General features: G+C 41.2%; 1 protein-coding gene across 10 annotated transcripts in view; it reads left to right on the plus strand.

Moving 5' to 3' along the window:
* KIAA0825 (KIAA0825 ortholog) overlaps positions 1-12,314 on the plus strand; it is a 258,455-nt gene that overhangs the window by 142,190 nt on the left and 103,951 nt on the right. For 5 of the 10 annotated variants that reach the window (XM_089493045.1, XM_089493048.1, XM_089493111.1 and 2 more), the window contains 2 exons: positions 23-117; positions 883-1,333. The exons of 1 other annotated variant lie outside the window; for it this stretch is intronic. In XM_089493045.1, the coding sequence (XP_089349171.1) occupies positions 23-117; positions 883-1,165 (378 nt within the window). In that variant the 3' untranslated portion in view covers positions 1,166-1,333. Of the gene's footprint in view, positions 1-22; positions 118-882; positions 1,334-12,314 lie in introns of those variants that run through there. 4 more of the 10 variants (XM_089493054.1, XM_089493062.1, XM_089493071.1 and 1 more) reach the window with 2 other exon arrangements.

Here is a 12,314-nt window from a genome sequence, read left to right on the forward strand (position 1 = left end):
CCTTCTTCTTATACATCAACAGTTCACCATTACTGAATGGAAATGGGATTGGTCACACCTGCTGCCAAGTTATCTGGGACTAAATAGGATGACCTTCGGGGAACTACTGGCACACAGGTAATAACTTTGGCAAGAGAGGTGGAACTTCTCTAAAGTTCTGTAAAATGGGATGTATCATGGAATTGCACCTCAAGAAGGACATTGATATAAATTGGTAATCCACCCCTTTGGCTAACTGGAAGAGTTTAGCTTCATACAAAGTTATGAAGAAGTTGCCATACAGACTGAAACACTGCTAAGGGGTCTCTTCCTTTGCATGAGGCTACATTGCCTGATAACTGAATGACAATTGATGAGGAAAAGGTGGAAGCTGATGTTAGCATGCATTGGTTTCTTAAGTGTACAATATTCTTTCTTGGTTTAGGTGTCTACTTATGGCTAGTTTACAGTTGGCATGAGCAGAATTAAGTATGTCTATGAAGAAATCTTGTTTATTTAATTGACATGTAATATGTTACTAGAATCTGCCAAAGTTATGCTGAGTGATAGTGTTATAAATTTTGTAAATTTTATTTGTGGTGTAGCAGACTTTTATATGATGTATAATATTATAAACAGGACAACTGAGAGTAGATTTGGACTCTGGTGATTTCCCCCCCAGTAGGTCCATCAGCTGTTTGTTAACAGCAGATAGATATTCATGTGGCTGAGGGTCTGCCAGTGGCTGACCATAGGCTGCCAACTAGGCAACTGCTCCAGGGCTGGGATAGTGGCTTTCGGCCAAGTGAGAAAGGGGATCATGGCTGTGCATGAAGGAGAGGGAGGAAACCAAGGAAGAGGATCATCCACCATTATTCTCTCTCCCTCCCTGACTTTCTGTAGGCCAGGAGGAGACTCTGGAGACCCAAGAGAGCCTCATAATCCCTTCTGGTATTCTGAAGGCTGTGCCTTGCAGTATCATTGGTTTCCACAGGAACCAAAAGAAAGGGGTAATGGTCTTGCCAGCCTCTTCATCACATCACATCTTTGCCCCAGGGAGACACATACCTCCCAAGACATCTTGTCAGGCCCACAAACCACTGATTCTGTACTCATTAATAAGGTGTCCCCCCACCACCACCACCACATGCCTCCTCCGAAGCTTAACAGCATATATTCCCTGTAGTGGTACTCCTCAGCATTGTCCCTGAAGACTGTCTCTGCTTCTCTTCCTTGTCCTCCCTAATAAGGGAAAGGGCCTCAAAGCAATTATGTAGCTGCAAGCTCCCAGGACGATACTTTCCCTACCGCTGTGTGTGACGTTCCTCCAATTGCCTACCTGCTGTGTATGTGAAGTGACCTCAGTTTTCAATAAAAATAAGTTTTTACTTTCACCTATGGTAATTTTTTGCTAAGTCAAGCTACACAGAATTCATTTTATGTTCCTAATATTACAAAATGACATTCAAACTGTAAAGGGTGCCATATTCTATTATTTTTAAGTGTTCAATTTGTTTGAAAATTCCATGGCTTCAAAATTTACAGTAATTTTACATCTCAAAGGAGGAAGTGGAGGAGAGTCTGTAGGAGCTAGAACAGGATAAAGCCTGACTCAGCTGGTAGGGAGAGGAATTTCCTCTTTTGCTCCTATGGCTAGGCTGCTTCTCCTGGCAGCTGCACAACTGCCAAGGAGTCCAGCTTTCTTTCCTGGGCCATCTGGTGGCTGGGATGAGCCCCTGACGCACCAGCTAAAAATCTTTACATGAAATTTCAAATGTCATATATCAATATTATCTTAGAAATTCACTGTTTTTCCCCCCAAATAACAATACTACTAAAAAAGTGGGCCCTTCCCTTACACAGGGGATCTATTCTGGACCACCACCCCACGTAAGGAAAAAAAACATGTATGCTCAAGGCCCAGTGAAAACTATGGAGCATGTGTATGCAGAACAGCATGGCACATGCACTATTGTTTTTCCTGCCACATGGCTTCAGCATAAGCTGAAATTCATGTACGGCACTGTAGTCAAATCCTAGGCTCTCTTCTGGACTGCCAGGCTCTGGTAAACTGTATTGACTCCCTTCCTCCATTGGACCTCATTATATATAAAACACACGAGGCTTTTGTGTTTCATAAGAATAAGTAACTACAGCTATGTTCTGGATCAACTGGTGCATTTACTGATAAGTGTTCTTTGAGTGCAACTAGAGGAAAGCATTGAAATACTGACTTTAGTGTTAGAGCATCAGAGAGAATTAGGTTTGCAGCTAAACCACAACCTTTTAAATTAAAATGTAAATAATTATTGAAAAGTTGAGCTTGGAAATAATTTTATTTTGTAATATTCAGACTACAATTTTGAGAAGTATAATTTTTTAATAATTTTGTATCCATTTTTATAGTTGTAAAGTATTACAGCCATAGTGTAAACTTTCTGCTGGTTATTACAGGATATTGTGGGACTTACATTTAATTTAAGATGGATTCAGCTGGACAAAATTTCCCAAATCTATAGTTTGTCAAAGTTTCCCAAGTCTATAGTTATGTGACTTCATTTTGTGGCTAGGCCACCACTAACACATCAGTGTAACTAACAAAAAGGCAGATTTTTTTCTTGTTGTTTTCACATAGAAAAACTAAATAAATCATGTATATTTTGGTGGATACATAGATAGCATCTGTTGTGTGTGTTAGCCATATGGCAAGCTATTTATGGAGAAAATGTTTGCATTTATAATGTTTATTGTGATGTTGATTATCCATATATTCCAAAAATGTTATTTAAAAATCTTAATCTATCAATATGCTTAAAATCTTTTCTGTTATGGCTTTTAGTTCAACTGAGCATGCACAACTATCTTTTATGGCAGTACAAATGTCAGTCTAATTGTTTTGTGAAAGAGAAAAGAGATTTCACATAGCTTTTCAATTGAAAAACAATAAGAGCCCTAAAAGTAAAATGCCATAACAAGACTTGCCAAATTCAAATTAGAAATGGGAATCAATTTGTAACAGGGTAGATTTGAAATGTGAACTCCTTCAGTTTGAAATGGAAATATCATTTTCCATGCAGAAAATGCTATTTACTACAAAGGAAATGCTATTTTGTGTGCAAAACAACCCTGTGCAAATTTTGTGCAGAATTTGCCCAAACTCCAAATAGCCTTCAAAAACTGCACGCTTTTAAAATATTTTCTCACAGTACAAAGGAAATTGCTGATATTATTCATTGTTACTTTTGAAAATAAACTTAGTGAAGAATTACATCTCTTCTAAGTACAATATTCTGCTCTGCAGGATATGCAACATTTAACAAAATTTAGAACATGTTCATTTTTGTTTCAAGTGTACCTGTCTTTGATAGAAGCACATGCGAAACCACTTTTAGATTTTATCTCCAAATGCTCTTCTTATCAGAAAGAGCAATCCAAGGCCTTGAAATCTAATCCTAGAGAAACTAAAAAAAATTAAAGTAAGAACTTGTCTAGTTGTTGATTCACAAAATATACTGGCAGGTGGAAGGGCTAGAAAAGTTGAACAAAGTATTTGTTAAAGTAGGGCTAAGGATGGCAAAGAGGGGGAAAGGAGTTCTAAAATACCTTTATAAGTGTGATTTTTATGAAGTCTTGTGAATCCAAGTATTATGCAAATTACTCAGACGGTCCATTTCTTTGGATAGGATTTCTCCTGAGTCCAGCAGTAAACTTTTCTTTTCACAGGACAGAAACCTTAATTGTAGGACTTGCACACTGTAGTAAAGAACAGGGTCTTGTCAATCAAAAAGTTTGCAATATGAAATGTGTCGTAGAGGAAAACTTGTTTTTATTAGCCTTTAGATTGACAGGTTATGACAAAACTGTATTCATGTTGCTTGAATACATCTTTTGTCTAGTTTTACATCCCTTTTGACTTGTCTAGAAAATGACATATTGAGGTTTTCATATGCTTTAACCAGGTGTGGCTTTCTGTATAGAAGCTAGCTGGATAGGACTTGCAGTTGAAAGCGAAGGAATCAGTGAAGCTTGGAAAGGCCATGGCCCTTCTTCAGATGGTAGCGATAAGTTGAAAGACTCATTAATCAACAGCAGAGTCACAGGTGTGGTGGCTTTCCTACAAACTGCCAGCAGACTGTGAAAGTCATATCCAGCACACAGTTCTGTCAAAGTGGGCTTACATACTCTCTTAAGCATTTTCCCCTCCTTTTAGTTGAAAAATGCTATTGTTTAAGGGAGGGAATGAATATTGGTACTACTTTCATATTTGTTTGGGTCTGTTTTTGTTTCTGCACATTTTTGGAATAGAATATCCCTATCATGTCCATCCATTTAGTGTATATATTTAGCTATTGGTTTATCAGCTCATGAAAAGGTCCAGGTGGGTAACTACAATGAATTGTCATCGTTGTCATCATCATCATGCTTCATTTGTGATGTTATTGAATTTTAAGATTAATTTCAAATAGCAAAACCAAATATTAGGAAATAGACTTCCATAGGTAGCCTAATTTAGTGTGTTTCTGCAAAAATAAATAAAAACAAAGGTTGGGAATGTAGAGGAAATGCTGAGGAAAGTGAAAGATAGTGCCTACATTTCGATACCTCACTGACAGTGTTTCATAAAGGTCAAACAAACAAACAAACAAAACCTATGGTAATTTACTATAGAATAAGGTCCATCCAGAGGTAGTAATATGGGCCATCCTCTTCCGCCAGCAACAGTTCTTTGTTTATGCAGTCAGAAAACATCACTTGCAGAAAACTGTTTCCATAGCCCTTCCTAGACCAAATGATTAGTGTGGCAAAGAAGTAATGGACTCAATTTTGGATGGTTCTTTCTATTATTGTTTTAATTCTTTGCCTCGGAAAGAAATGTAGCAACAGTCAACAGTCAGGAACCTGATGTGAAATTGTGCAGAGCATCCAACAAATGTTCTCAGTAGTGAGATAATCAGATTCTGATGCGCCAAAGCAGATTAGAGCTCTCTCTGTGTTTTAGAGGCCATTCAGACTATCTTTTACCCCCGTTCAGAAACCGGATTAAACATGGGAAGTTCATATTGGCCCCAATTCTTCCACAATCAAAATTTAGGCTTTCACATCCGTTCAGGGTGAAAGCGGAATTTTACCTGTGTCTTTTGAGAAAAACCAGGTCCCGGCAAATATGAACTTTGCCCCGGTATTGATTGGGTCAAGTTCAGGGGAGGGATTAGGCCAGAGGAAGAGCAGAGGGCAGAACATGCCTCCCCTTCGTCTGGGTGAAGGAGGAGGAGGAGGAGGAGGAAGGAGCAGGAGAAAGGGTCAAGTTCAGGGGAGAGATTAGGGCAGAGAGTGGAACATGCCTCCCCTCTCACAGGCAGCTCTCTCTCTCTCTCTCTCTCTCTCTTCGTAATTTTTTATTTTTGACAGACTATGCAAATAGTTCTATTGATACATTTTGATAGAATGTGTCTGCTTGTGCTACATTTCCCTTTCATTTGCTTTCTCCTGGCACGGCACCTCACTTTGCAAGAGGCTTTTAAAAAAAAAATTGTCTGTGTAATATGCGCTACAGTGCGAATGTTACAATATTATTATTATTGTATGTGTATGTGAGGCATTCTGGGGTCACAAGGAGGGAAAGCAAAGCAAGAGGATGCAGAGATGGCATTCTAGGGTGAGGAATTATTGTTGTTGTTATTGTTATTATTGTGATGGGAAGAGGATGGCATGGGGGAGGCAAGGGCTTCGGAGGTAGCATTGGGGTGGAAGCAAAGGGGAGGCTAGAGTGTTTAAGGTTCATTTATTTAATAAATGTATGAATCGGTTATCACTAATGAAGTGTTCAGGTGATTTGCAAAAGGAAACATATAAAATAGTTAATACAGTCGCCCCTCCTAACTTGCGAATCTGGGATCTGCAACCTTGAAAATCCGGAGGGGCGACCTCTTCTATTTTCAATGGGGCGCGCCCCTGGACACACAAGGGCACGCATCCCATTCAAGCCTATGGGGCTTGAATATGTGTGAGCCTCCATTTTCGCTTGGGGAGGCGAATGGATCCCTTGTGAAAATGGAGGGCCAATTGTCTAACGAGGCAAAAGATGCCAATAAATATATAATCAATGCAACAAATTACTACAACTACAACTATTAATCCAAAATCAATAAAACCTTACTTAAAGGTACACAAAACTGAAAGTCTTCATCCACAGTACTCATGTATTTATTCCTTTCCGCCACCCAGACCGATACCACAAAACCACTGGCCCACAACAAATATTTAGTGTTCAGAAGCCTGGGAAAATTGCCAGGATGTAATTGATGATGCATTTAATTTTCCTTGAGTTCAATCCCAGCCAAGGGGGCTCAAGCTCAACTCAGGCTTGCATCCTTCCGAGATCGCTAAAATGAGTACCCAGATTGTTAGGGGCAATTAGCTTACACGTATGGAGTGCTTAAGTGCATTGATAAGCAGTATATAAATGTACTTGCTATTGCTATTTACCTCCTTTTCACTTTGCCACATTTTCTTGTGTTATAACTTGAATATAAGATGGATATAATAGGCATTGTTATCAATTTTCTGTACACAATAGACTCAGCTCTGTGAATGTGAAAATATTTTTATTTAAAATATATTTATTTGAGGGAACAAAACATGCCTAACTTTGTAGTGTGGGGAAGAAAGTGTGATATAGGCACCATAGTACTCCCCTTTCAGGAACTATACTACTCCCTTCTTAAACAGCCCCAGTTGCTTCCACTTTGTTTCTGGTAACAATTCAAAGTGCTAGTTATGACCTATAAAACACTGTATGGCTCAGGCCCAGGCTATTTGGCAGACCACATGATCAGCCTGAGCTCTGAGATCACCAGGAGAGGCCCTTCTGTCAGTGCCACCACCACCACAAGCACAGTTTGTGGGTATGCAAAATAAGTCCTTCTTGATGGCTGCCCTAGACTCTGAAACTCCTTTCTGTCCTTTCATCAGTAAGCAAAAATCTTTTTAATAATAATAATAATAATAAAATTTATTTGTATCCCACCCCTCTGAGAACAATCGGGGCGGCTAACAAGATAAAAATACAAAACATATCAAATCCCTAGTATCCCCCCTTAAAAAGATATTAAATCTAATAGAGAATTAAAATCATACAAGTTAAAACTGACCCAAATGTCAAATAACATAACAATAATCAATATAACAATAATCAATGGGAGCGGTGGTATCTATTTATTCATAGTAGTTTCCTGAGGCCGGGTTCTCTGTTCTGGGAAGGCCTGCCGGAAGAGATTCATCTTAACAGCCTTTTTAAAGCTGTCTAAGGATGTAAGCAGACGGATCTCATCCAGCATGCCGTTCCACAGTTTGGGGGCAACAATGGAAAATGCCCTCTGGGAGGTAGCTGAAAGCCTAGATGTGTGTGACTGAAGTAGGCCTCTCCCAGACGACCGGAGTGCGTGGGGAGAATTATAGGGGAGAAGGCGGTCCCGAAGATAGTTAGTTTGGACCCAAGCCATTTAGGGCTTTAAAGGTAATAACCAACACCTTGTACTGGGCCCGGAAACTAATAGGCAGCCAGTGGAGGGACTTTAGAACCTGAGTAATATGGTCTCTCCTAGATGTTCCGGAAATTACTCTGGCTGCCATATTCTGTACTAGTTGCAGTTTCCGAACCAAGTATGAGGGTAGCCCCATGTAGAGCGCATTACAGAAATCTCGACGTGAGGTTACCAGCGCGTGAACAACAATCTCAAGATCCCTTACTTCCAGGAAAGGGTGTAGCTGGCGTATCAGCCGAAGCTGATAACAAGCGCTCTTGACTGTCGCATTTACCTGATTCAACATCAGGAGTGACGAATCAAGGAGCACCCCCAGACTGCGAATGCAGTCCTTGACAGAGAGTGTGACCCTGTCTTTGACTGGAGGTTGCAACCCGATTCCTGGTTTCAGGGCGGCTACTGTGAGCACCTCCGTTTTGTCTGGATTCAGTCTCGGTCTGTTTTTCCTCATCCAGCCCATTACTGCCTGAAGACATTCATTGAGAGAGGAGATGCCATCAGAATTTGAGGCGGACGAACAAGACATGGAGAAATAGATTTGGGTGTCATCAGCATACTGATAACACCCAGCTCCACGACTCCGAATAATTAATAATAATAATAATTTAATTTATTTCTATACCGCTATTCCAGGGATCACAGCGGTGTACAACAGCAAGTAAAACATACATCATATCATAAAAATACAACAATTAACAATTAAAAACAATTTAAACCCTACAAAACAATCCCATACAAATGGCTGGATAGATGGAATCTGCCAATTACATTGCCAGGGGAGAAAAGATGACAACAGGCTCATGGGGGGAAAGCCTGGCGAAATAAAAAGGTCTTCAGGTTCTTCTTAAAACCATCAAGGGTGGTGACTCTATGGAGCTCATGGGGGAGAGAGTTCCAGAGCTGAGGGGCCGAAACTGAAAATGCCCTCCGAGATGAACTAAATCGAGCATCTGGAACTCTCAAAAGATGTTTCCCACCCAACCTGAGAGTGTGGGGCGGACTGTATGGGGAGAGGCGGTCCTCCAAGTACCCTGGGCCCAAGCCATTTAGGGCTTTATAGGTAATAACCAACACCTTGTATTCAGCCCGGAAGCGAATAGGCAGCCAATGGACATCTTTCAATACTGGTGTTATATGGCTGGCCCTGGAACATCCACTAACCAGCCTAGCAGCCATATTCTGCACTAATTGAAGCTTCCGAGTTTGGTACAAGAGTTGCCCCATGTAAAGCGCATTACAGAAATCCAACCGAGAGGTTACCAGAGCATGTACCACGGTTTCAAGGTCCCCCGGCCCAGGAAGGGACGCAGCTGGCGTATCAGCCGAAGTTGATAACAAGTGCTCCTGACCGCCGCATCTACCTGAGATGTTAGGTGGAGCGACAAGTCCAGAAGCACCCCCAGACTGCGAGCAGAGTCCTTCACGGGGAGCGTGACCCCATTCAGGACAGGTGGAAAAATTTCCTTACCCAGGCCAGGGGAGCCTATCACCAGCACTTCCGTTTTCTCTGGATTCAAGCTGAGTCTGTTTTCCCTCATCCAGCCCATTACCGACTCCAAGCAGGCATTTAGAGGAGAGATGCCATTCCTAGTCACTGCATCAGTCGGAGACACAGAGAACACTATTTGGGTGTCATCGGCATATTGATAACACCGCGCCCCGTGTCTCCGGATGATCTCTCCCAGCGGCTTCATGTAAATGTTGAATAGCATAGGGGACAAAATCGCTCCCTGAGGGACTCCAGATGTAAGGGCCCTCTTATCGGAGCGACAGTCCCCCAGCTCCACCATCTGGAACCTACCTGAGAGGTAGGAACGGAACCACTGCAGAGCATGATCTCACCCAATGGCTTCATATAGACGTTGAACAACATCGGGGACAGGATAGCACCATGTGGGACTCCACAGGTGAGCTCCCTTTTACTGGAGCAACTGTCCCAGAGCATCACCCTCTGGGATCTGCCCGAGAGGAAGGAATGGAGTCACTGCAATGCAGTGCCTCCAATTCCCAGTCCCCTCAGGCGATCCAATAGGATGCCATGATCTATTGTGTCAAAAGCCTCTGAGAGGTCTAAAAGCACCAACAGGGTCACAATGCCCCTGTCGATGTTCAGACGCAGATTGTCGGTCAAGGCAACCATGGCAGTCTCAAAGTGGAAGTGACTGCAGCATGATTGGAAGCCTATTGACAGGTTTCTCCAAGCATTGAAAAGGGATGCCCTAACCATGCTTTGGTGACATAGCAGCTACGGTTCAAGGTGACGTGCAATAAGTATAGCCAAAAGCACTATTTTACAACTATAACTGAAGTTTAAAAGCTGTGTGTGATATTCTCCTTAGTGAATTATTTAAGTAATATCTTTTGTTTTTTATTGCTAGGTGTATAGATATTTTTAATTCTTTGCCAATCAGTCATAGGTAGCCAGAGTTTTGCAGAAAATGTTCACAAGAGGAGTGTGCTTAGAGTTCCACCTGTACAATGTGGCTTTTCTTGGCCTTTTCTATCTGTATTCCCCAAACATTTCTCCTTGAGATTGAAAAGAATAACCTGAAAAATAGGTTATCTGAATTGAGAAGCCCATTTTGTACAAGTAAAAGGTCTTTTCTAGTCTTGCAATGTAACTTTGGATCCAGCGGATTATTTGTTGCTATGTCTTTTCTCATAATCTGCAAAATAGATCTTGATTTTTTGTAATCGATTTATAATTATTTGCAAGCGCTAAATTCATAGCATCATAGAATCATAGTTGGAAGAGACCTCACGGGTCATCCAGTCCAACCCCCTGCCATGCAGGAAATCCAAATCAAAGCATCCCCAACAGATGGCCATCCAGCCTCTGCTTAAAGACCTCCAAGGAAGGAGACTCCACTACACTCCGAGGGAGTGTGTTCCACTGTTTTGTTCCCTCAAATAAATATATTTTAAATTGTTTTAAATGGTACAAGAACTTGATTTGCTTCAGGTTCAAGATATCTAGTAGTAAACTAGTTACTACAGTTGCAAAATAAAAAATAAAAAGCAAAATTACAGTCATGATTCCATAACTGTAATTCATTCCATTGGACAAGTACTAGAAAAATACATCAAAAATGTAATATATGTAAAAAATCATAAAAACAGTTATTAATTATTGTTCAATTTTATTCTACATTTTAAAATATAGCACTCAAAGAGAAATTATTATAAATCAAAAGGAATGTGACTTATTTTCTGCACTGGTAGAATTCAAAGATATAGCCGTGTTAGTCTATAGGATCAGCATGTAGAGAGAGAGAGAGAGAGAGAGATCTTGTAGCACCTTTGAGACTAACTGAAAGAAAGAAATTGGCAGCATGAACTTTTATAGACTTCAGTCTACTTCCTCAGATGCGTTTTCTGGAGTTGAAGCTGGGCACAGACATATATATGCCATTGGTATGTGAGGATGTCAATTCAAATTACAAATCCTTTGTGTATGGAAATGAAGTTGCAGGTCCAGTTTTAACGATGGTCATTAGTGCACAAAGACATAAGAAACTGGTCTGTGTGCATGGAGATGAAGTAGCAGGTCCAGTTTTGCAATGGGACTAGGCTGTGGTGAGGGGAATAGATGAATGTAGGGCACCCCCATGAGGATGGGGTAGATAGTGTTGAAGTGTGTGTAGTGTGTCACGAAACCATTGTCTTTGCTCAATCCATTGCTGAGGGACATCCATTGCTATGAATGAATTCTAGTTCTGTTTCTCTTTCCAATCTACTTTTGTAGTTATTTCGTACAATGACCACTGTTCTGAAGTCTGAGATAGAATGCCCAGAGAGATTTAAATATTCTGCCACCTGTTTTTGTGTATCCCCATTCCTAACGTCTGATTTATGTCCATTTATCCTCTGGCGCAGGAACTGGCCTGTTTGCTCAATGTAGAGTGCTGAAGGGCATTACTGACACAGTATAGCATAGATCACACTGGAAGATGAGCACGTGAAGGCCTCCCTAATATTGTGGGTAATACCATTAGGTTTTGTGGTGACATTTCCTGAATAAATGTGTTGGCAGAGTTGGCATCTTGGTTTGTGGCAAGGCTTAGTCGCCATCTGTGTCGTGTGTCGTCCTGTAGGTGAGTACCTGTTTGAGGTTTGGAGGTTGTCTGTAAGCGGTTAAAGATCTGCCACCAAGGGCCCTTGAAAGAGTGGCATTATTGTCCAGAATAGGTTGTATTTCATTGATTATGTGCCTGAGTGGTCCCAATTGGGAGCTGTATGTGACCACCAGTGGGGTTCTGTCGTTTTCCCTCTTCATTTTGTTCTGGGTACATGTCTTGCCTTGTTTGTTTTTTCACTTCATGTGGTGGGTACTGTAATTTGAGGAATGCTTGTTGTAATTCCTTGAGTTTGGCATCCTTGTCTTGTGGGTCTGAGCAGATGCAATTGTATCAGAGGGCTTGGCTGTAGACTATGGGTCTAATGGTGTATTCACAGTGGAAGCTGTGGGCATGTAAGTACGTGTAGTGGTCCATGGGTTTGCAATATAGTCTGGTGCTTACGGTATCTGTCCATTTTGTAGCTGTACTGTGGTATCCAGAAAGTGAACTTGTTCAGTAGATAGTTCCAGGCCGAGGTTGATGGTGGGGTGGAACTTGTTGAAACTCTGGTGGAATGTCTTGAGTAAGTCCTCTCTATGAGTCCAAATTATGAAGATGATATCAATGTACCTCAGGTAGAGGAGCGGGTTTTGGGTGCAGGTGATAAGGAAGCGTTGTTCTAGGTCAGCCATGAGCATATTGGCATATTATGATGCCATGCGTGTGCCCATGG

The sequence above is a fragment of the Sceloporus occidentalis genome, unplaced genomic scaffold (assembly GCF_023333645.1).
Source record: "Sceloporus occidentalis isolate IW3139 unplaced genomic scaffold, rSceOcc1.0.p SCAF_1, whole genome shotgun sequence".
NCBI classification, from domain to species: domain Eukaryota; kingdom Metazoa; phylum Chordata; class Lepidosauria; order Squamata; family Phrynosomatidae; genus Sceloporus; species Sceloporus occidentalis.